Raw genomic sequence first — 25,960 nt, forward strand, 5'->3', positions numbered from 1 at the left:
TTATTATGCTGTGGACCAAGGATGCGACGCACACAATACATCTGGGGTCATGCATATTCAGCACACCATTTCATACAGCCAGCTCCATTTGCACTTTAAAGTAAAATGACTATTTGATCTGGCTGATGAAGAATACAGCAGGGATCATAGTTCTCCTGGAGAGCCGTTTTTTTATGAGCAGAGATGCAAAGTGAAGTGCAAAGTAGTCTGGAGAAAGCTCTTGAAAACCAAATGCTTCTCACACCACTTTTCATTCTCTCTACTATTTTCCTTTTCAGAAAAGAAATGAGCATGTAATATGGGTCGCGATGATTGACTAGTCATCCAACAATGGACTAGTGGATAAGAGAGGCAGACTAGTTTTTTTTTTTTTTTTTTGTATATGCCGTGATATTAGTTTTATTAGATCATTTTAAATTATCTATTGGGACAAGCTAAAGTAATCTATGTAACAAGAAAAATAAAAATAAAGCAAAAATAATAACACTGATATTCTTGTGTTTTTTAAATGTATAATTAGAGCTAGAGCACACCTAGAATTTAAATATTATAGATTTATGGATAATGTTGAAGGTTTTGGAGTTTTGGTGGAAAATTTTGTACTGTCATTGGAGAAAGTTTGTCTTTTTCAGAAAAACATTATCATGTGTGTTAAAGTAAAACCTGTTAATTGGTTAACTGTAAGTTACCTTACCTTTCCAAAAATGTAAATGGTTTAACATTGCATTACATGTAATGTTACTGAAAAATAATGTAACATTTATGGTTTTGGAAGCACAAACTATGAATTGCCATATAATTTATGGCAAAAGTAACAGGACATTACCAGAAGTCCCACTATTTAAATAAAATATGATTATATTTTCTTTAAATAGTTTTTTTCCCCTTTGCCATCAGTAATATACATTAGGGTGTTTTCTGTTGCATTTTATGTTATTCAGCTATGCTATTCATGTTTATTGCATTATCAATGGAGTTTTGTCTTTTGTGTATATTTGTTTCTATATAAGTACTGGCCATGTTTTTATATACAGGCCATTTACAATAAACTCTGATTCATCACATGCCACTTGTATTATTATAGTGGTTAGCAGTATATTTTAAAGTAAAAAGCAGATTTTGACAGAGGTAGATTGGTACATTAATATTATATCACTTCATGAAATTTATAGTTTTAAAAATATACAGGTACTTATATGCCAACCTGCAATTCCTAAAATATCTTGTCACAATATATTTTTCAGAGAATTTCTGGCAACCACAGGGTTTTTATTTACAGTGCATGAGAAACCTTTATAATATATTCTGTATCAAAACATAAAAGTAATTTGTGTTATTTAGTTATTTGTAAGTTAAAATGTATTTTAGTTTAAGTTTTTCCAATTATACTAGTTTTTATTTTATTCCATAATAATGCCAGTTATACAATAGTATAAATGTAATATAGTTTAAAAAAAATTATTTTATACTAAGTATAGTTAAAATCTGTTCACATCTTTACTGACATATCACTCAAAACTTCTTGATTTAAAAATTATATTTAAACTTTATTTGGCATTCTACATTTCTTAATATTAAGCCTAAAATGTATTTTAATGTCATTATTGATGAGGAATGTATGATCTTTGAATAATATCGGTCTTTAAATACAAGGTATTTAAAGTGTACTTAAAATATACTTGCAATAAACTTCAGCATATCTTTAGTTGTACTTCAGCACTACTTCTGCACAATTAAAGTGCATTAAGCACAAAATTTGTTATTCTAATTTAGCATACTATATACCCAGTTAAACTGGAGGATACTTTTATTAAGTAGATAAATATGTACATGTATTTGTAGTATACTTAGAATGAAATAAATGTATTTCAAATACATTTAAGTAGGCCTGTTTAGAGTAACCAATGCATTTTTTTTAATTCTGTTGTGCGAACACATCTTATGTAAACCATGTTTGAGTCAGGTGAACCTGAAACCAGCCTTTTCATACCGGGCTTTCTTAAACAATTTGACTAGCTGTTCAGACAAAGCATAGAATATTTAGTTTTGCACTTATTTCCCAGACAACATTTTCACTTCTGAGAGGTAGAATCATCTTGATATGCAGTATAACTGCTGATATATTCGACTGGATTTTGGCATGTTCACTATAGATAAACAATCCCTACTGCACTTTAAATTACAAATTTTACCTCTGATTTTAGACGTTCAATCTCAATCTCCCCATCTTCTATCTGTTGTCGAAGTTGCTTAGCAACTGTTTTCTCGGTCTCCACGATTTGGAGTAGATGGAGGTACTTCTGCATGAGCGTTTCATGCTCGGTGGCCAGGTTTCTGTAGCTGCACACAGAACACACACACACATATGAATACAAACACACACATACACATCCATCCAACAAAGGCATACAGGACACAAATACACACACAGTGCGCACACACACTCTCCGCACAATGAGAAACATCACGTTATACTAGAAATAAAGCTCATTAGCAGAGACACAGTGTTAACACGTAACCCCATAAGCACACACTTTATCAGAACGGTGAATGCTCAAATTCAACAATTAAACAGAATTGTTGGAGCAGCGCTTATCTCAAAACAGCAAGCAAATCCAGACGCCTTCATGTTTATGCACACAGATTTAGAACTGCTGCAGGGCATCCAGAGATAAACAGCCAAAATAGTCCTCCAGTACAGACTGAGACCAGAACGGAGCACCATCCGCCCTCATCACAAACACAGACCCGCTCTACAGAACCACCTCTCCTTAATAAACAAGTCCTTCTGCTTATGAAAGAGTATCTTCTGAGTCTGTAAGATTTAACACCTGCAAAATGTACAAAGTTCAAAAGAAAAGCATTTATTTGAAATAGAAATCTTTTGTGACAGGATATGTCTTTATTGTCACTTTTGATGAAAATAACATGCTTGTTAAATAAAAATATGATTTTCTTTACAAAAAAACCCCAAAACAAAGCAAAACATTGAATGGAAGTGTATAATGTCTTAGTGGTGACTTTAGAAATAAGTGATGTAAATTAGTCAAAGAAGTGACGAAATAAGTCACAAATAATATAGATGTGTTTAGCAATTTCAAATTTCTTTCTCTGTTTTTTAAAAAGACAGCAAGCTTTTTTAGTGCTAGACTGCTAGTGTATCAAAATAAAGAGCAAATAATCATTCTAATTTGTCTTTTTAAAACTGACACAAAGGATGATGGGAAATGCATTTTTATAACAAACATTCAGAACTCAGAAAGTCTTGGTTCAAAGAAAATCCAGACATGGTCATGTCAATTCATACAACAAGGCAAAAAGATATATATATATATATATATATTTAAACTTTTAAAATACTAATCACAGTAATAAACCAGCAAGTCAAAACCATTATTTAATCTGATTATGCTTCATTTTTTATTTCCTTGCAAAAATGCACAGTTCTTTCACATTATAAAACAACTGGATATATTTTTGAAAAAGTATATTGTATAAAGTGCATATTATAAGGTTAACCCTTCATGCCTTAACTCTCACATGAACGTGAACAGACTGAAAACATATCAAAATGCACATTTGTCCTTGACTGCATTACGCCTCTTTGTTATTAAAGGCACAACATGTTGTGCTTTGTTTGTTAGTTCCCAACAGAGAATTCAAATTCGAAGTTCATTACTATAAATAAACAATATTCCCAATAGAACCTCTGCAACATCCAAGACTGCTTAAACAAGCTTCAGGCTAATTATAGATAATGAGACATGGAATCTGTCCACTTCGCAAAATATCCTCCTCTTTATTTATTTTCCCCCTTCATGTGTAAGCTGTGTGAATAGATCAGTATATGGAGCATAAACTAAAGCAGAGAATCATGCCATTATGAGAAGAAAGTCTTATTTTCTCTACAGGCAAGTTCTTGTCTAAATCAACTCATCCTTAGTGGGGAAAAAAAACAACAACAACAAAAAAAAAAAACCTTAGGAATAAGGACTGCACTTACATGAATTTGGTGTAAATGCATATAAATGTATATTTCTGCAAAAAAACAGAGCATACAGTATCAGTGGCGGCTCGTGGGTTTTAAAATAGAGGAGCCACACTAATTGTATTGGTCTGGGATCCCTACCGATTATTATTATTATTTGCTTAACCACTTTAAAATGTAAAGAAAACAACACACATACAACAATATAATACATTGCTAATTGTGTGAAAGTTGGGACTGTGTAGGTTTTGTGAATAAAAACAGAATGCAATGATGTGGAAGTTTCAAATTTCAATATTTTATTCAGAATACAACAGATGACATATCAAAAGTTTAAATTTAGAAAATGTATCATTTTAAGGGAAAAATAAGTTGATTTTAAATTTCATGGCATCAACACATCTCAATAAAAAGTTGGGACAAGGCCATGTTTACCACTGTGTGGCATCCCCTCTTCCTTTTATAACAGTCTGCAAACGTCTGGGGACTTAGGAGACAAGTTGCTCAAGTTTAGGAATAGGAATGTTGTCCCATTCTTGTCTAATACAGGCTTCTAGTTGCTCAGCTGTCTTCTTTGTCGCATCTTCCTCTTTATGATGAACCAAATGTTTTCTATGGGTGAAAGATCTGGACTGCAGGCTGGCCATTTCAGTACCCGGATCCTTCTTCTACGCAGCCATGATGTTGTAATTGATGCAGTATGTGGTCTGGCATTGTCATGTTGGAAAATGCAAGGTCTTCCCTGAAAGAGACGACGTCTGGATGGGAGCATATGTTGTTCTAGAACTTATACCTTTCAGCATTGATGGTGCCTTTCCAGATGTGTAAGCTGCCCATGCCACACACACTCATGAAACCCCATACCATCAGAGATCCAGGCTTCTGAAACTGAGCGCTGATAACAACTTGGGTTGTCCTTGTCCTCTTTAGTCCGGAAGACATGTCCTTCACTTTCTGGAAGTATTCCTGAGCCCATGTTGTGATTTCCATTACAATAGCATTCCTGTATGTGATGCAGTGCCGTCTAAGGGCCAAAGATCACGGGCATCCAGTATGGTTATCCAGCCTTGACCCTTACGCACAGAGATTGTTCCAGATTCTCTGAATCTTTGGATGATATTATGCACTGTAGATGATGATAACTTCAAACTCTTTGCAATTTTTCTCTGAAAAACTCCTTTCTGATATTGCTCCACTATTTTTCGCCGCAGCATTGGGGGGAATTGGTGATCCTCTGCCCATCTTGACTTCTGAGAGACACTGGCACTCTGAGAGGCTCTTTTTATACCCAATCATGTTGCCAATTGACCTAATAAGTTGCAAATTGGTCCTCCAGCTGTTCCTTATATGTAAATTTAACTTTTCTGGTGTCTTATTGCTACCTGTCCCAACTTTTTTGGAATGTTTAGCTCTCATGAAATCCAAAATGAGCCAATATTTGGCATGACATTTCAAAATGTCTCACTTTCAACATTTGATATGTTATCTATATTCTATTGTGAATAAAATATAAGTTTATGAAATTTGTAAATTATTCCATTCCTTTTTTACTCACAATTTGTACAGTGTCCCAACTTTTTTGGAATTGGGTTTGTATAATTTCACTTACCTGGCCTATCACTTGAAGCAAACATGCATCCCTTCTTAAAAGTCTGTGTTAAAAGAGAGCTGCCTGTTAAGCCGACTGCTGTATTCTATATGCAGCTTAGACGTGTTTTCCCTTTTTTAATTTGTATCTATACTGTTTGAATGACAGCTTGGTAAATCTGTTGGCGATCAAATATTCAATATCACTGCTCATCATAAGTACTTGGTGCATTATCAGTGCAGCGTGAGACGTTCAAACTAATATCACGTAATTTATGTCTGTATGATGATTGGTTGATACCAGAAGGGAGGCTTGCCTCCTCTACTAGGTTTCTTTTCTCAACACTTCTCAGCGTTGGAAGTGAACACTCAATGCTGATTGGCAAATTTTTTTTTAACAACAGAGGCACGAGAGCTCAGCTCTCCCCCGGCCTCCCCCTCCCCTTCTCTATCACCTAGCGGTTGTAATTATACAGCAGATTGGCACATTCACGATAGAAATGCAGCGCTTTCAAACTTCATTAACATTTTATGGTATTACAACTGTGAAATTACAAACAAAAAATACACATTCTGAGATATGAACTGAAATTAATTGTGAATTTTATTAACATTAAATAGTCCTCCTCCCAATTTCACCTCAAAATTATGGTTGATTTTTCCCCTGACGAGCCGCCAATGTACAGTATGCATAACCAAAACAGGCTACAGTAGCAACAAATATAGCAATTGAATCCCTTTTTCTTCCTGTCCACTGGAGTAGACAACAGTATATGTGATCTTTTCAAATTTCACTGATTTGTTTACTTACCTGGCATGTGATATTGCTGCCACCCATTCATCACAGTCCTTAACATCTTCTGTACGAAGCTCCAGAGCCTTCTGATTCTCATGGTTGAAGCTGACAGTGAAATAATACTGTAAAACAGACAGAATAAATGCATGTTAACTGCAATGCTACACCAAGAATCTCATTTACTACACTTGTGGATGAAATATGAGCCAGTCAGAGTTTATCTTAATCACCAATAAATAAAAAATACAAAAATAAATAAAAGAAAACAAAAGATAGCATATAAATATATGTTTAATTTCTAATTTAATATATTTTAAAATGTAATTTATTCTTGTGATGGCAAAACTTTTCAGCATCATTACTCCAGTCTTCATTCTTCATTCCAGAAGTCATTCTAATATGCTGATTTTGTGCTCAAGAAATATTTTTCATTATCAGTGTCAAAAATGCTTAACATTTTTATTGAAACCGTGATACATTTTTATTTAGAATTTTTTGATATAGAAAAAAACAGCATTTATTTAAAATTTTATATTTATTAGTTTATATTGTGATAATTATAGCTAATTGTATATTATCCCTTAATAGAGGTAAAAAATAAAAATAAAAACACTAGAAGATCTCTCAAATTCACTGAGAAGACCTGTGAATTTGAACTACTGTACATTTGGGCTGAATTCTCAAAAAAAAAAAAAAAAAAAAAACTGATGACATTTGGCACAAATGAATAAAAACCATGTAGAAATAACAACAAGTCTCTGTGCAATGAACAGCGTTTTTGAATGTGTCATTTTAAAGAATCTTCCAGTAAAAAGATCAGCAGCCCAGCATCTCAGATTGGTACAACATAAAATATGAACAGGAAAACCCTTTGCATATGCTACATGACACAGTATTCCATGCATAACCTCACCAAGAACACTAGAAATAAGGTAACAGAGTAACTGAGTAATAACTACGTTCTTCCACCTCCCTGATTTTTCGGACTGATGACTGAGAGTGCATGAAGAGTTCAGAGAATACAGAAAGGATCTGCTGGGTCTGAGTGAATGTGCTAAGGGAAACTTGTTCTCCAGAGCTTGTAGCTCTTGTTCTCCAGAGGAATACCATAAAACATGTAAACTGGGAGCATGGCGCATTACATAACTGTATGCTACCTGTTACCTAGCAACTCCTCTGTGCACTAGTGGTTATGGCTCTGTATGTGCTACCCGTTTCTCTCCATTTCAGAAAGCCAGACCTTAGCACTGAATCCCCAACAACCTCCATTTCTGCTGCACAGCAGACCTTCAAGACGCCTTAGCACTGCTAAATTTCACCACAGTCATTTGTCTCATACAGTGGAGACCCACTGATATCAGGAAGGGTGCAAACGCACAGATCGCTATATAACATATTTGGCTAACTTATATATTCTATATTAAATAATTATCCAAATAAAAGGCTTAAAGCTTCTCAAAGTGTTGTTTTAACACATTTGACCATACTTCAATCAATTTTTCAGATTTCTGCAGATTTTTCCACAAAGTCATAAAATCTGAAAAATCCTAGAGGGTCTAGAGGTTCTGTTTAAAAACCCCAGTCATAAAATAGCATGTAAGATCTAAATTGTCTTCAAGTAACCATTTTAGCTAAGCTATATAAATACAGTATATCATATTTCAGAGATCATACTGTATATAAATTGTATTTGTCAGTGTAATCCAGTTTTCTTCTACATTGCCATGAACAACAAAACCTCCACAAAGCTTCGCTGTAACAACTTTACTGATCAACTTTACAACTGTTGCTGTCTGCCACAGAAGACAAAACCTGGCTTTATTTGGATAGTTTTAAACAGAATTAGATCAAAATTAGTCCAACATACTGTAAAATGAACATGTAAAACACTAATATGCACAAATTTACTTAAAAGTAAATAAAATAAATAGAATATATATATATATATATATATATATATATATATATATATATATATATATATACAGAGTGTAAAATAAGTATTGAACACATCACCATTATTCCCAGTAAATATATTTCTAAAGGTGCTGTTGACATTTTCACCAGATGTCGGTAACAACCCAAGTAATCCATACATACAAAAAAAAAAAAAAAATACCTTCAGAAATTAAAGGGTTATTTCACCCAAAAATGAAAATTAGCCCATAAATTACTCACCCTTAAGTCATCCTAGGTGTATATGACTTTCTTCTTTCAGACGAATACAGTCTGAGTAATATTAAAAATTGTCTTTGCTATTTCAAGCTGTTTAATGGCAGTCAGCTAGTGTTGTAATGCATCAGTCCAAAAGAAGTGAAATGAAGTGAAAAAAGTGCCCATCCTTAATAAAAAAGTGTCTCACATGGCTCCAGGGTGTGAACGAAGGCCTCCTGTAGCGAATCAATGCATTTTTGTAAGAAAAATATCCATATTCAAAACATAATAATCACTTGAATCTAGCTTGCGCCCACTGTTGTAAATGGAAGCAGTTCTGGGGGAATCACGTATGAGGTCACTCAGAAGTGACGAATGCGGAAGCACAGGGGAGAGATCAAAACAAAACAATGGTCACTAATTAGAAGTACAAAACGAGGATTTGTAAAGAAGAATGTCAGAGGATTTCGATATGAGCCAAGAGGAGACTGGTTTTCCTTTGCTAAAGTAAGGAAACTTTTCTTCCTTTGCTCCTGTTAACAAACGTTGGTTTTCATGAGACCAGCGCATGCGCAACGTTGACCTCATTCGTCATCCTCCCGGAGCTGCTTCCATGTACAACTGTTGGCACAAGCTACATTAAAGTGATTATTAAGTTTTGAATATGAATATTTTTCTTACAAAAACGCAACGATTCGCTACAGGAGGCCTTTGTTCACCCCCCGTAGCCATGTGAGACACTTTTTATTAAGGATGGGCACTTTTTATTTTACTTTGGACTGATGCACTGCAACACCTGCTGAGTGCCATTTAACAGCTTGAATGATCAAAAACTATTTTTAATATAACTCCGACTGTATTCGTCTGAAAGAAGAAAGTCATATACACCTAGGATGCCTTGAGGGTGAGTAATTTATGGGCTAATTTTAATTTTTGGGTGAACTAACCCTTTAAGTTATGTGTAATAAAATAGAATGACCCAGGGAAAAAGTATTGAACTACTGAAATTTATTTAATACTCTGTACAAAAGCCTTTGTTGGTAATGACAGCTTCAAGAAGCCTCCTCTATGGAGAAATTAGTCGTATGCATTGATCATGTGTGATTTTGGCCTATTCTTCCACAGAGTCTTCAAATCTTGAAGGTATGTGGGCTTCTTCTATGAACTCTGATCTTTAGTTTTTATTTTCTATTGGATTCAAGTCAGGTGATTAGCTGGGCCATTCTAGCAGCTTTATTTTCTTTTTCTGAAGCCAACTGAGAGTTTCCTCGGCTGTTGTTGGAATTATTGTCTTGCTGAAATGTCCACCCTTGTTTCATCTTCATAATCCTGGTACTGTATGTGTTGGGACTGAACCATCTTATATTAATTTTCACTGACTAGGGGCAGGATTGCTTTCTAATTACTGATAGATTTCTGCTGGTGTCTTGGCTTTCCATGCCTTTTTGCACCTCCTTTTCTTCATGTGTTCAATACTTTTTCCCTGAGTCATTCCATTTTTCATTCCATTGTCATTCTTTTTCCGAGTGTCATGGCAGATGCGCCAAAACCACTATAATTTTAAAAATAATACTGTTTTGTGTCACAGAATGTCATTTTAAGAGCATTTTAGCCGAGAATGTATTTGTTTGGACTTCAAATATGTGGTTTGTTAATAAAGATAACGTCTATTTGAAGATTTGCTTCGATGCTTTCAGAGACGTAAGCTCCAGGGCGTCAGTGGTCATTCAGCGCTCATGAACCCGTGGAGAGAGCGCCTCACCTTGGGTGTATATTCTTGAAATATGCGGTTTGTTTGTTAGTGGTTTATTTTTGGATATTTTTTTTTTTGTCTTAGTATATAACGGGCAGTCTTTGGTCTCATTAATCTATTATTTATTCCAGAGCAAATCAGCAAAATCTATCATGTTTTTGTAACTTCAGTGCTGTATATCAGAGCGCTCCCTTTGTACTTTTAACTGAATATGCTAGTCTAAACTTAAACTTTTTAAAGTTCAACTTTTATGATGGCTGTTGTTGTTTATTAATAATTATTATTCAATCAATAATATTTTATATAAATAATAGTATTTAGTATTGGTAAACAGTGTGTGTGTGTTCGGAATGGTGATTTTAGTTTCATTGTTCCGCCATTAGACAGTGACAAGAGACTGTTTTACGAGTCAGCAGTAAAGGCTTTTAAATTGAAAAATTACTAAAGCGCAGTTTTTTAAAAAAAAAAGAAAGTTATTTTTTCTTTCAAAACAAGCTTGTACGCAGCCAACATGCATTGAGCATTTTGGAATTAGTAACGGAGGCTTGGGCTCAGCTGCTAAACTGTCAACTTCAGATTTGAATCCATGGCAGAAGGAAAGAAGCTATTCACACAGAAAAGGGCTTTTAAAGACACTACCTATGGCCGAATCACAGCCATGCCGATATACAGCCAAATCTCACGTCTACAAGTGTCATATTGCTCATATATATATATATACTGTACATACATACAACACACTACCAGTCAAACGTTTTTGAACGGTGATATTTTGAATGTTTTTTAAAGAATTCTCTTCTGCTTGCCACGCCTGCATTTATTTAATCCAGAATACAGCAAAATCTGTGAAAATTTTAAATATTTTTACTGAAGGGGTCACCGGATGCAAAATTCACTTTTACATGTTGTTTGAACATAAATGTGTGTTGGCAGTGTGTGTACTACACATCCACCAATGATAAAAAATCCACCCAGGGCTTTTTTTAAATCCCCAATGATAATGATCACTTTCTCAGATCAGGCTGTTCTGAGATTCTTGGCAGAGTGACGTAGTTCTGCACAGGCCCCTCCCATGACTATTGACTGACACTGCCGTTTTAATGTAGATCTGCCCTGAGTGAGCTGGAAACAATCTGCCATTGTTTCAACTCCAGAGCATGGGTAGGCAAGATTGTCTCCTAAGCGAATGAGGTGTATTGTTGTTGGATGTGATCATGAACATAGCAGTTGTCATTTACTCCTGGCATCTGAGCCGCTGAAGACGCAGTGGATTACCTTTGTTTTTGAAGGTAATGCGCCCCCCCCCCCTGATCTGACTAAATGTGTCTATAGCCCTATTCGGACGGGACTAGTTTTACAGGGGGTCGTTAGAGAAATCTGTGTTTCACAGACGTACTTGGTGATTTTAATCCCGTCCGAATCTGCCATGTCTGTGTTTTTCTCACACAACCTCTGTAATAATTCCAGAGCGAATTACCTACTGTTTTTTAGCAAACTCAGTGATCCTCTGAGAAAACTAATCCCGTCCGAATGTGAATGTCTGTGATTGCCGGTGATATTTTATTTCACAATGCGTTTCCTTGTGTGTTTTGGCCAACGTGAATTACCGTAGATGCTCTTACAGCGCGCATGTTTGATATATTTGCTTCCCGGCAAAGAAATAATAATAATAAAAAAATAAAAATAATAAAATCAAGAGCCAGATCACGTACACTGTTAATATTGGCTATTGTAATATCAGCGTCAGGTAAGATTAACGTTACTCGTGTTCATTTCTGCACTCAATTACATAATGTTTTAATTACATATGTACCTTTTATGAAAATTATAAATGGGTTTACTACAAAATAAAAGTTAAACTAAAGTAACCACACATTAACGTGGTTTTGCTATACTAGCCATTCAGTTTTTAGTATTTATTGTGTAATAATACTAATGGTAATCGATCCGAATGACTAACGTTATATGCAATGAACGCGTACAGAGCGTGTGATCTCTGTGACGCGCCCAGATGCACAAAACAGACCCTCCCACCTCTGTAATAAACACGAAGATGGTTAGTCCCGTCCGAATTGGTACATGAAAATTGCAGACGTCAGGTGGTAAGAATCGAAACTCAAACGTAGTTTAGAAAACTAGTCCCGTCCGAATAGTGCTTATGTTCGCGTGAATCATTCGTGATCAGTGTTGGGTAAGTTACTCTAAAAAAGTAATTAATTACCAGTTACTAATGTAATTAGATTTCTGTACAAATTACTCTCTTCAAAAAGTGTTTAATTACTTATTACTAATTACTTTCTAAATCCTATATCAACCTCGACAAGCTAATGATACAAGGATAGACATGAAACGGTTCTTTTAATTCTTTCAAATAAATAATAGATAACTACATAAATTATTCTGGTCACACTTTAGATTAGAGTCCAATTCTCACTATTAACTTACTTAACTATGACTTCTGCCTCAATATACTCCTAATTACTGCTTATTTATACTTAGTAAAGCAGTTGTAAAGTTTAAGAATTGGGTAGGATTAAGGATTTAGAATAAGGTCTTGCAGAATAAGACATTAATATGTGCTTATTTGTAATAATAAACAAACAATATCCCAGTAATATCCATGACCAACTAGTTAATAGTGAGATTTGGACACTAAAGTGTTACCAATATTCTTATTAACTCACCAAAGTATTTAAAGAGAGAAGAGTACATAAAAGTAACTGTAATTAAATTTCAGAAAAAATAAGATTAATCCCTTACTTTACTTTTTCGAGGGAAAAGGGAAAAGTAATTAAATTACAGTAACTAATTACTTGTTCGTGATCCAGCTTCACCAATCAGAAGAAGAGAGTATAAGGTTTTTTATGAATCTTTGCAAATCGCCTTTCCTAATAATGAGCTAGTTAGCAAGTTCCGCTACTAAATGCGGCTAAAGTTTACAGTCTCATGAGAAAGGCTCTCACCCCACAGAAGAGAGGGGCGGGGTGAGCAGAGCTCATTAGCATTTAAACGGACATGCACCAAAACAGGTCACTGTGAACAGAGCTTATTTTGACAAGGTAAAAAGGGTTTTACACTACCACTGAGAAATTTTAACCAAAGTATGTTATAGAGTGTTCATTAAGACTCTAAAGAATCATATCAGCTTATGGAAAATGAGCATCCGGTGACCCCTTTAAAATAACTGCTTTCTGTTTGAATATATATTAAAATGTAGCTTATTCCTGTGATCAAAGCTACATTTTCAGCATCATTACTCCAGTCTTTAGTTTCCTTCAGAAATCATATGCTGATTTGCTGTTCAAGAAACATTTTTATTTAATTATTAGAAATCAATACTTTTATTTAGCAAGGATGCTGTAAATTAATCAAAAGTGAAAATAAAGACATTTAGAATTTTTACAAAAGATTTTTATTTCAGATAAATGCTGTTCTTCTGAACTTGCTTTTCATTGAAGAAACTACTCAGCTGTTTTCAACCTAATAATAATAAATGTTTTTTGAGCAGGAAATCAGAATATTAGAATGATTTCTGAAGGATCATGTACCTGGAGTACTGATGCTAAAAATTCAGCTTTGAAATCACAGGAATAAATAACATTTTAAAAATATTCATATAGAAAACAGTTATTTTAAATAGTAAAAATATTTTTGTTTTCGCTGTATTTTGGATCAAATAAATGCAGGCTTGGTGGGCAGAAGAGACTTCTTTAAAAAACATTAAAAATCTTACTGTTCAAAAACTGGTAGTGTGTGTGTGTGTGTGTGTGTGTGTGTGTGTGTGTGTGTGTGTGTGTGTGTGTGTGTATAAATATATATATACATATATATAGAGAGAGAGAGAGAATTTATATTTATTTTATTTACCTTTAAGTAAATGTATGTGTGTGTGTGTGTGTGTGTGTGTGTGTGTGTGTGTGTGTGTGTGTGTGTGTGTGTGTGTGTGTGTGTTGTTAAAAAATCCAAATTTCACAGTTCTCACATTCATTCATGTGTAACATTCTATAAAGCTTGACTGAGAGTGAGAGTAACTAAAGTAGGCGGGGCTTAACAAACAGTCAATTGTTGATGATCTCAGGTGCATTTAGGGATTGATCTCATTGACATAACAGTTTCCTGCACAATGCAGTGAATAATTGGAATGAATTCTAAAAGTCTGTGGTTGAACCCATTATCAAGATGTTCACGGTTTGGCACCTTGTTTTGATTGTAGACATTTTATTAAGGGCAGTACTGTATACTTGTTCAATAACTCTAATTCAATAACTTGTTGAATAACTAAGTCTAATTCACAGATCTGACTGCTAAACCAAAACTGCCTTCATTCTTTCAACTTACAGCTGGATCATGTATATTCACACACCTAACTGACTCATATATGTTTTTTAGTGTATATACACATGCACTCACACACACAATAAACATCAATGTGTGATCAATCAAGTGTTTTATAGTCACAATATGAAGAACAATGTTAAAAATGTTTGCATAAAATGTTCACAAAACCCATTAATTACAAGATAAACCAAACCAAATGTGCTTCAAGCCTACAAATTAGAAAACTATAACACAATCAGATAATGGAGCATAAGTTGCTTCAAATAATGTATATGACATTCAAAAATGATTGCGCTTATTTTTAAGCACAGTCTGCATAAACTAAACAAAGGAACTGTAAATAACACATTATGAAAGTTGCTGTATAATGAATGAGTTCAGACAGGTCCTTTCACATTCTTTCATCAGACACCCATATATCCCTATTCTGCAACCTGTTACCTGTCACATCAGCCTTGGAAATGGCCTATGAAGGAATAAAAGTGCACCATCATGACTGTTACAAGTCAAATCTATAATGCCCTTAGCAAGATGCATACTCTATTTCTTGCATCGTTCTTCATGTTCCCACACCTCTGTAAAGGACAAATTTATTATGTCAGTCTTGAGCACTAATACAAGTGCAATCTGCAAGCAGACCAAAATAGCAAGCATCATTAAGTCTACATGCACAGGCTCATTCTTTTGAGCTGCAAAAATGCAGCTGTTCCCAAAAGAGAGATGAGTGTTTTGCTATAAATGGGCCCTGACCCCTCAGAGGTACTGAACAGAACAAATTTAGCCCAAACAGCGTTAGCAATAATGAAGGAGGCGCAACGCACTGCTACATGCTCCCGCAACACACATACACACACACCATCCCTCCAACCACTCTTTTTCTCATGCAAATAGGAGTTGCCATAGGAACCATGGGCTAAAATGCAGATATATTAAAGTAGGGCCAATAAATGAATGGTAGAGCAGAGTGATTGGTATGTAAATACAATGACAATGAAAGGAAAGGTAGCTGGACGGTTTTCAATAAAACACAAATTTGTGTTGAATATGCCAATACTTACATTGCCCAAAAGCACCTTTGTGCTGAGTAAGTGCTTTTTTAGATTAGTGAATAACATCTAGGAACACTGCAATCCAAAAAAAAAAAAAAAAAAAAAGAAAGAAAAGAAAAAAAGAAAAAACTAAATTTAAAATTAAAATGGATGTGGGGACCGGTTGAATTGTGCATCTCACACTGAATTGGGCTGATTTTTTTCCTAAAAAAGGAAGTAAATATACACCTGCACACCTGTGTAGCACCAGACTCTAGATTAAATAGAGTGTCCCACTTTTTCGCTCCTGTTTCTGTGAGTTGGCACACCTGGAGAAAGCGAAGAACTATATAATGCTAAATATGAATATGGAACAAACACTACATTAAGATCATACAAGTTTACAAGAACCTTGTTAGGTCCACATACCAGGTAAGATCTAATGAAGGCTCTGGAATAAACAGGGAAAAAATGTAGGGATGTAGGGATTTAACATGCTTTAATCCATGACCATGGATCTTTTTTCTTGAAATAAAAAAGTACAGCTCTTTATTTGACAAATGCAGCTCCAAAGACTAAAGTACAATAAACTAAAATAAATAAATAAATAAATGTATAACTAAGGCATTTCTCTTTCAGATCAGTTCAAAAGACCAAAAAAAAAACAAAAAAGCCCCTTGTTCAAATGATCATTGTGTGTTTTCAGTAATGTAAAGGAAGTAGCAACAGATATTTTATTCTGTATTATGACATATATCTGAGTGAAAAAGATTATCGAAAAAGGAAAGAAATGTGGAGCAGGACTAAAATAATAACTCACAATAAGATCAATGACATTGATTTAGACAATAGATTATATATATATATAAAGATTAAAGGTCTTTATTTTTGGGTAACCCTTTCCCTTTAAGACACTGACATTTTTTAAACTATGAAGTTAATGAAATCATCAAATCACATGAAAAAAAAGATGTGTGCTTACTCAAGTCGCATGAATTGCAATAGACTTTACTATGTAATTCGCTATCTGCACCATTAAATATATAAATAAGTGGAAGTGGAAGACCGATGAAAGCATCTCGGCTGCTCTGCTCAAGGCAAGTAGTAAAGCAGGCATCTTACATTATTTCCATTTCGGTGAAAACCCAAAGCTTGGCACTGTAAAATTATTTATGCAAATGAGTTACACTGAATGAGGTTACAGTGTGCATGCCTAATATAAAGGATGAAGTGTGCGTGACTCTGTCAAACACTGAGTTGTTGATTGTTAGGTAACGTCGCTCTAACTACGCTCTGTTCTTTAGAGGATGACAGACATGCACAGCATCAAACTCCATGCCGCATCCTGCTTTGTCAGCATAGGGACAGCTGTTCACAGGAAGGTCTTAGACTCATGTTGAATTGCGGTCCTTACACACAGAGATGGGCACTGCAGGCTAAAGACACAGCCAGGCAGGTTTAACCAAGGTGAAACATCTTCAGCTATGTCTGTTTCCATCACTGGCTAGTAGTCAAAAGTCATGCTTGTATAACAAAGAAGAACTGATGCAGCTTTTCTGATATTTTCTTTCAGGATCACCTGATAAACCGTCCTAACTTCTGTATACTTTAGATTTGCATGTAGTTGCAATGATTAAGTGGCTGCTGCTGAAAATTAAAGGTGCATTTAGTAAGTTTTTGTTTACATTTTACTGGATTTTATACTGACACCAATAGGTTCACAGTGTTTTTGCTTATTTTTGTCAATATTTATTTATTTCCATACACACATCTATAAAATCCACATTCTTGGACTCCATCCCAACAAATTTTGTGTGTTGTTAAGGGTTTGTGCTGGTGCGCAGTATGTCGCGAGTTCTCTCCCTCTATAATGCAGTGCTGCTGTCTTAGACTGAGACATTTGGTGGTGTGCTGGCCATGGCCACCACTTGACGTCCTGCCGTTTGTCCTCACTCTGTGTACAGTAGCTGTGGGTCATTACTCTAACATGGACCACTTGAGTGGACATTTTATTTTTCCACTCGTACTGATTATTTTTGGACTGTCTAGTGGATCACGGACATGCTTATCACCATGAACTTAAATGTTTATAGTTTCGAAACACAAAAGTGTTTTAAAAAAAAAAAGATTAATATTAATACGGTTGTTATTGTTATTATTGTTTTATTAGTAACCAGGTCCAATAGAGTTCAACAGTTGTGTTCCTGAAGCAAAACAACACATTCAATTTCTCCACTGTGGAACTGATTTAATGAAAACTTATAAACCTTTGAAGACAGATTGACTGTGAGTTACGAGGCTGTTGATTATTTTTGTTTAAGCTATTAACCCACATATAACTACATTACCTATGATTTAGCAAAAATAAATAAAAAAAATTAAAAGATCAATCAGAGAAACACAACAAGCAGGACATCACTGAGTCTTCTCTCCACACTCTCAAATGACTTAAATATTTGTAATATTATCAACATTTTTAAATTTTATATTTATCTATTGTTTTGATATATGCCACTTGCGCTGCTTCATGGGACTGTAGCCTACTTCTACTACAATAATAATTTTTGTGTGCAAAAAAAAAAAAAAAAAAAGCTGTTACAAGCTGTTAGATAACATCCCTAAAGTTGCAAAGACTAAAGTCTCAAACCCAAAGAGATATTCTTAATAAAAGTTTAGACTCATCCACGCCCTCCTAAAACACCTTGTTTAAACACGCCTCCACATGTTTACATCACTATGTGGGAAGATTTGCATAACGCCACCAAAATGTTCATGCAAAGAAACAAGGCGTAACTTTTATTCTCGCTGTTGCTGCCGGCACCATGTTGTGAAGACGCTGTTTCATTGTGAAAGCGAAAATACTTTGTTTGGCCTTCCAAAAGAAAACACAACTAGAAATCAGTGGTTAAGTTGTATTTGCAACACTGTTCCAAAACAGTTCAACCCAAATATTCAGATGTGTGCTGCGCATTTTATGGAGGACTGTTTCCTAATACTGGGAGAGTAGACTACAATGCCGGCTGTTCTGACTCACAGTCTGTAAGTACGTTTACATATTTAAAGAATTTGTCACTGACGATTCAAACGAGAGTTTTGAGCAGTGTAGAGTAGCGCTTGTTGTTTGTCGTTTCTCTGATCACAAATGCAGACATGGTTTCATGTTTATGCGGCGAGATGCAACGTGATGAGTTGGTTTGACAGTATAAGTCATTATAATCCATAATTATGTCACTGGATGCAACAAAAAAGACTTATTTGTAATGGGTTTTATTGTTTTTGTCTGGTCACGCTGGTGTTCTGACCGGGACATGCATCACATTATGTTAAGGGGCGTAACATTTCCATTACACGCTTGAGGCATTCAGCCAATCACAACGCACTGGATAGCTGGCCAATCAGAGCACACCTCGCTTTTCAGACCGCTGAGCTTTGTAAAAATCGATGCGTTTCAGAAAAGTGGGGCATATAGGAGAAATATTAATGTACAGTATGTGGAAAATAATGTGTTTTTTAACCTTAAACCACATAAACACATTTCATTACAACAAATACACAAAATAATGTTCTTTTTAGGAAGATCATATGATCCCTTTAAATTGTGTTCCGAAGAGGAATGAAGGTCTTACGGGTTTGAAACGACTTGAGGGAGAGTAATTAATGAGAGAATTTTCATTTTTGGGTGAACTCTCCCTTAAAGTTCACAGTTTTGTAAATTTGTCTTTTGCTTCAAATTCTTGCTTTTGTGAGCTGGCTGGTCAGGTTTAAGGTTTTTAACAAATAGCCTACTTTTTTCAACAACAAAAAAAAAGGGTGGGCTCTGTGCATTCTATTGCATGACACTGCTGGTCATGTGATCTCAACATGGTGGCCTCCATTAGAAGACCATCCGATCCATGTACAATAAATCAACTTTTCTTATATAAGTGAGGACAAATAACCTTTTAATCATATTTTTCAGAAACTTGTTTTTTTCTCTCTAACACATTTTAAGAAGTAAAAAAACAAGACAAAACTGAATGCACCTTTAATTTTGGCTACGTCATCTACGTCGTTATAGGAGCATAAAGCTATTTTCTGCCTGGTCAAAATAATAATTCACTCTGAATTCAAACAAGGTGGGCACAAACCACATACCATTGTTGTTATATCTATGTTTTAGTAACAATAAACAGACAAACTACTGAGAAATGTCTGAAAAGGATAATATGACATCTTTGAAGGAGTCACAAGGTTTAGCCTAATCAGCAGCATCTCTGTGTTGGATCTCAATAACACGAATAAAGAACATTAAATGCTGCACAACACCTTTTCAGACGCTCAAACAGTGTCTTGTGAACATAAAGTTCACTTTTGGGAACGATTTGTTATTAAACACGTTGTGTAGACGCAGTTGCCAAGGTAGGATGCTATTAATATCAACGCGGGAATTAAATCAATACGTCAAACAGACTGCGATTCTACGCCAGTTTTCCGCATGATGGCGACTCTGAGGCTTATAAAGTGCTTCTCTAGCGTCATTTTCTCTCTAGTGTGAGGCAGCGAGCGGAACAGCCAAAACTTAAATGTCTCTAAGGAGAAACGCTGATAAATAACATCCCCTTTCCTAGAAATCTAAACGGATAACAAACGATCAAAGACACTGAACTTAAATCGGTAAACTGTTGACTGCCGTTAGCGTGAGACTGACAAGTTTCTGCATAAACCGCTGTAGTAGGCTACTGAAATAATTATGTCATCCCTCTCCTTCATGTTGTTATATATTCTGTGATAGACAAAGGGAGATGCTTGGCGTAATGTATAGGTGACTCGCAGCATCAGTCTACATTCACTTTCTTTGCATATTGTTTCATAAAATGAAAGTGAATGGTGGCTGAAGATGCCTTTTTGAGTTGCACAGATGATAAAGTCATACAGGTTTGAAACAATGAGGTTGAGTAGCCTACATGACAGCATTTTTATTGTTTAGATGAACTATACTTTAATGACAAAGAAAATAAACATATATTTAATATTTGTAGTGAATGTCTATTTTATGTAACCACAAGGAAACCGTCTATTAATAAGTATACGCATATTATGTAACCTATCCGATGGTTTTAAACACAGTAATGTCATCTCGCAGAAAAAAAAGGTGCTCATTTCCAAATAAAAAAGTAGACGTGACAGATAAACCCTATTAAACAAACACAAGGAATATCAGGTGCAAAAATCTCCGAGCACTGAGCAAAGCAGCAGATTGCTGGAGGTAAAAGTGTTGGTTGTGTCGGCGAGCGCATGCTCATGATCTTTACGCATAAAACAAACCCCGGTCGCTGCTGGCTTGAAACAGAATGGCCGTTTTTAGTTGCTTTACCCCAAAAGTAACTATATCTAAGGCTCTACATCAGCATTACAGAAGCATGAAGCAAAGTTGTCGTTCCGTTTGTTTCGTACCTGTTTTTCTAAGCACTCCTTGGCTGACAGTGAAGGTTTGGGTGAGGGCGACCTGTCACACACGCATCCCTCCAACAGGTATAATCCCGAGGGTCGCGAACTGGACTCGCTCTCAAAATAAAAAAGCATATTTTGCAACAGAGCAAACCACTTGGTGTGCCATTTTGTGTTGTCGGAGCTCTTTTTGCTTAAGCAGCCTCGCCTCGTGCCGTCTTTCTTTGCCAAAAGACCCAGGTAGGTGACATGACCATCATTAAGTCGAATTCCCTTCTGCATTTTTGTGAAGAAGATGCTGGTTTTGGGAGGAAAGGCTTGTTTCGGTCCTTACATCTTCTTAGCACTAGATCCCCGAGCAGACGGGCACTTTCTGGATTAGAAACGAAGCCTGGCACGTTCTGCCCATCCACTGCAATCACCGCCTTGGCGTGAAGTGGGGAAGAAGCGCAGAGAAAATCGAAGAATGCCAAACTCTACCATCGTAATGTTGTCGAATGCGTTCAGGCTTTGGAAAAAGACACCGAAATGCCTCCCGTTACCTCTTCTGTGACGCAGTGAGCGGGGAGAATTAGGCTACAGTGTATGCGAGTGATGGTTTGTCGCGTTCTCACGTGAAATTCTCTATAAACCAGTGCGCGCGCTCACTGCTGAATGAGGCAGTGGCGTCATGTGACCAGCTTTCAGAACCTTGGACAGAGAAACAAACGTACTTTTGCAGTCACCTGAGTTCATTCGGTTGCACAGATGATGACAGATTGCTTCATGCGAGGAAAAACCCTCTTGAACCTGTATTGCATTTCAATTTGTTACCAGTTACACTAAACGTAACACATAGCTAATCTGCATCTGAAGTGGCACATATACCATAAATGTGCTTTTCAGTGCTACATAGAAGTGCATAATATAGGCTATTTAAAATCGCAGAAATTTTAAAGGCAGAAATAATGCTACGAAAAGTAATGTTAGGAAAGAATGTGCTAAATTTGCGATAATATAGTCACTGTTATGATCTTCTTTAGGGACCGCAGAAAAATTCTTAACCATACATTCGCAATAAAGTAGCCTGAGTGCCGTATTTTTAGTTTATATAAAACCCCTACACAATAAAAATATTCAGGATTTTGCATTAAAAATTAATTTTAAATAAGCAAAAAGTGGGACACTTTGGCTAGAATGGTCGACCCCCAACTAACCCAACCCCAACCCCCTCAAGAAACAAAAACAAAAACTTACTACTCAACAAATAACAATTTATTGCTGACAGGTGTTTTACGTCAATTATTACCACCGCTGTACTGACTAATCAGAAGCAAGCACCAGAACTTGTTGAAACTATAACACACACACACACACACACACACACACACACTGGGTGAATTAAGGGTGATTGGGACAGTTTTTGAATTTCAATTTGAGCAAGATTTCTTGCCATAAATTAAAACATCAGCCCAACACATGATGTATTTCTGTAATACTGAAAATGTTAACTACATACTTGAGGAGGAAACAATGTTATATTATGATGAAAGGATGCGTAAACTGAACAAAAAAACATTTTATCAACATTTTGATAACATTTGGGTAATTGGGACACAACATTTGGGTGAGTGGGACATCACACCTTTTCATTGATTTAGGGTAGTGTAAGAATATTTACTGTATTGCACAAGTTAGTTCGTACTTTAATATAACTGTATATGCAATATTTCATTTTCTGTTCATCATTATTAAGAGCCCATGTTTATTTCTCTTCAATTTTATTTCTCACTTCATAAATCCATCCAAATTTTATACAATACAACACATGTAACTGAGGTAAAAGAAGGCTTGAAGTCCAAAAGTCATTGAAAACATTTAAAAATCAATTATTAATTAAATATAATAAGTAAAAAGAAAAAAAAAAGCTTCAGAAAATAAATAAAAATTGTTGGGTGGCCCCATTACCAATTAACTTTTTGAAAAAGAGATTTAACCTGCACAAACATTTAACAGGAACATGAAAATAGTTTATTACTGCAAAAAAAAAAAAAAAAAAAAAAAAAGTTTATCTATAATGCTTCTATTTTCTAAATGCTACTTTTTTAGAATTTTTATTTTAGCAAAAATCTAGCTAGTTCATGAATATTTTTGTGGTTGATTAGGGCCTGCATAAATAAAAAGGTTGGAAATCATTGATTTAGGGCTACAGATCATATAGTTCTCTATTACAAGGTAAATAATTTTCTTAATTAGCAAAGCCTTTAAGCACATGTCCCAATCAACCAAAATTATGCTGTTCCATCCACCCAAACTGTGCTTGGGTGGATTGGACAAAATAAAAACAACCTAATTCAGAAAGTAGAAACTTTATATTAACACCTTTTTACTGATTTTATAGGAGTAGTGCATCATATTTATGTTTCCATCAAAAGTTTATATAACATATAAGCTATGACAATTTTAGGACCTTATGTCCTATTTAAAAGCTTATGTCATTTTCAGCAGTTCATGCATTTCATAGTCAACTTCCTGTTTGATGCATGCCCCGCCCACCTTCATGATGTCACACCGATGAGGGCATCAGATTTTAATTATGTGGTCTTACGCCTAAGACTCTACAAAAAACTTTTTTATTTTCACTCATTAGGTGAGAAAATTAATTCTGTATAGTTATACTGTCCAATTTTACCTTATGTCCCAATCACCCTTAATTAAAAAAAAATTATATATATATATATATATATGTATACCTTTATATATATATTTGTTATGTCTGTTGATTGATTAATATTGATCACATCCAAAATAAAAGTTTTGTTTACATAATATAATGTATGTGTACAGGGTATATTTATTATGTATATATAAATACACACACATAAATTATATATTTAGAAAATATTTACATGTATATACATTTATATATTTATATTCTTATATTTTATATTATATATAAATATAGTTAATATATAAACATAACATATTCTTCTTAAATATATACATGCATGTGTGTGTATTTATATATACATAATAAATATACACAGTATACACACATATATTTATGTAAACAAAACTTTTATTTTGGATGTGATTAATCGTGATTAATCATTTGACAGCCCTAATATATATATATATATATATATATATATATATATATACAAAAAATACATAATTATGTAAGCACATTTAAAGGGATAGGCTGCACTGATGCTGCATTTTATTTAAAAAATGCCTTATGATTATGAATATGCTCCTCAAGAGTCTTTTTCAGAAGGAAGGCTTACGTTTCAATAAAATCAATTGCCATTGGCATTACGCTCACTAAACATGCTTATCACACCTTTAGCGGTATTATTGTTCCTTAAGGTAGCTCTAAATTATTTCATGGCTAGTCCGACCAATGCATTTATCTGTAATCAATTGTGTGAATGATCATAAGTGGTCGACTGGCAGTAAATCATGGGCTATGCATTTGCTCTGTTAATCAAAGGAGCATTTGCAATGAGCGGTACACTCCTGCTGCCCTGCAGGAAAGCTTGTTTTGCATCTCTAAGGGTTGTTGCACTTTCAGTGCTCCCTACGAAGATCTCTAAGAAAAACATTTGTCTTTGACGATTCTTGTAAAATACTAATTTTGTATCAACAGTTTACGGAAGGGCTTAAACCAGCATTTAGTGTCCACACTCAAACCTCACAATAGATGACGGCTGTAATCAGCCATTTGTGCTCAAACATAGCAGCTCCTTGAACATCTCTGGCATTTCCTCTTCTTTATCACCTGTGATTGTTGACACCATGTCTGTGATTCACCATAAGCAGAAAAAAAAAATCTACCAAGGACATGTTCGTAATGCATCCATTCAGCCCTTTCCTGTAGAGATATATAACTCCTGACTTCCTTATATATTAAAGATGTCAGCAAATACCATGCATAAATGGTCTGGTGAGAGGTGAGAGAATTACTTTCTGCACACTTTTTGTGTGGTGTCTTAAGTCTAGTTTCCAAATGCATCTTATTGTGAACAATTTATCCATGCATTTGTTTATTATGAGCCTGTAATTTTTGATCAAAATGTAATAAATCTATCTTCCAGTGAAATGAGAAGTACTATGCCTGATTTGTCCAGTCATTTCATCTGCTTGAACCTGATCCTTCCTTAAAATTTTCCTTCATGATCTAATCAACAATGGATAGAACCAAGTATCAATACTACATTTTGTTTCTTTTTCGTTAATCTATTTCACAATAAAGTGCTCCACGGATGACATATTTTTGCAGGCCAACATCAATAATCAATCATTAGTACATCCAAACCTGTGGTTCTCCGTCTGCATGCTTTATCTTGTGTAGAATGATTCATTCTCCATTCTAAAAAAAGATCTGAAATATTAGGTTAAGATGATCATGCAGATACATCCAGAGTTAATGGGGTAATTTAATTACAATCATAAAGTTTCTAATTGTAATTAACAGGAATTTTCTCGCTGTTTGTCTGCAGAACTGGGTTGTGTGTTGGATGAAGAAAGTAAAGGTCAATGCACACCGGATCGAATTCAGGAGAATACTATAGGCATCAGACACACTAATGGTCCAAGTCATCCTTACCATCCACCAATGGCTCACTGAATTAAACAGCTCGCCGTTTTCATTGGCAATCAATTGGGAAACCAATTATCTGGGCTCGTCAGGACCTGTGACGTGACATTGTGTGACGCTCCTCTTTGTCTCAGTGCTAATGTGACTAAACAATAAAACATGTTCTAGCACAGGCTATATGCTCCTTTAAGCACCCAATTTGTTTAAAAGGAACAGGCTTTAATCTGGCCCTGTCAGTCTGCTGGCTACTTCACGGTTGAGATTCATTTATGACTTTATCCTTGTTGTTATCTGCTCTCCCTCAGAACTA

General features: G+C 35.1%; 1 protein-coding gene across 1 annotated transcript in view; it reads right to left on the reverse strand.

Moving 5' to 3' along the window:
- The window catches only part of LOC109076273 (ras-specific guanine nucleotide-releasing factor 1), a 44,123-nt gene extending 22,400 nt beyond the window's left edge, over positions 1-21,723 (reverse strand). The window contains exons 1-3 of the mRNA XM_042743959.1: positions 21,078-21,723; positions 6,387-6,493; positions 2,193-2,340 (exon numbers count right to left, since the gene is read on the reverse strand). Coding sequence (XP_042599893.1) covers positions 2,193-2,340; positions 6,387-6,493; positions 21,078-21,353 — 531 coding nt within the window. The 5' untranslated portion in view covers positions 21,354-21,723. The remainder of the gene's footprint in view (positions 1-2,192; positions 2,341-6,386; positions 6,494-21,077) is intronic.
- Between the last annotated feature and the right edge of the window lie 4,237 nt (positions 21,724-25,960).

The sequence above is a fragment of the Cyprinus carpio genome, chromosome B18, assembly GCF_018340385.1.
Source record: "Cyprinus carpio isolate SPL01 chromosome B18, ASM1834038v1, whole genome shotgun sequence".
NCBI lineage: Eukaryota > Metazoa > Chordata > Actinopteri > Cypriniformes > Cyprinidae > Cyprinus > Cyprinus carpio.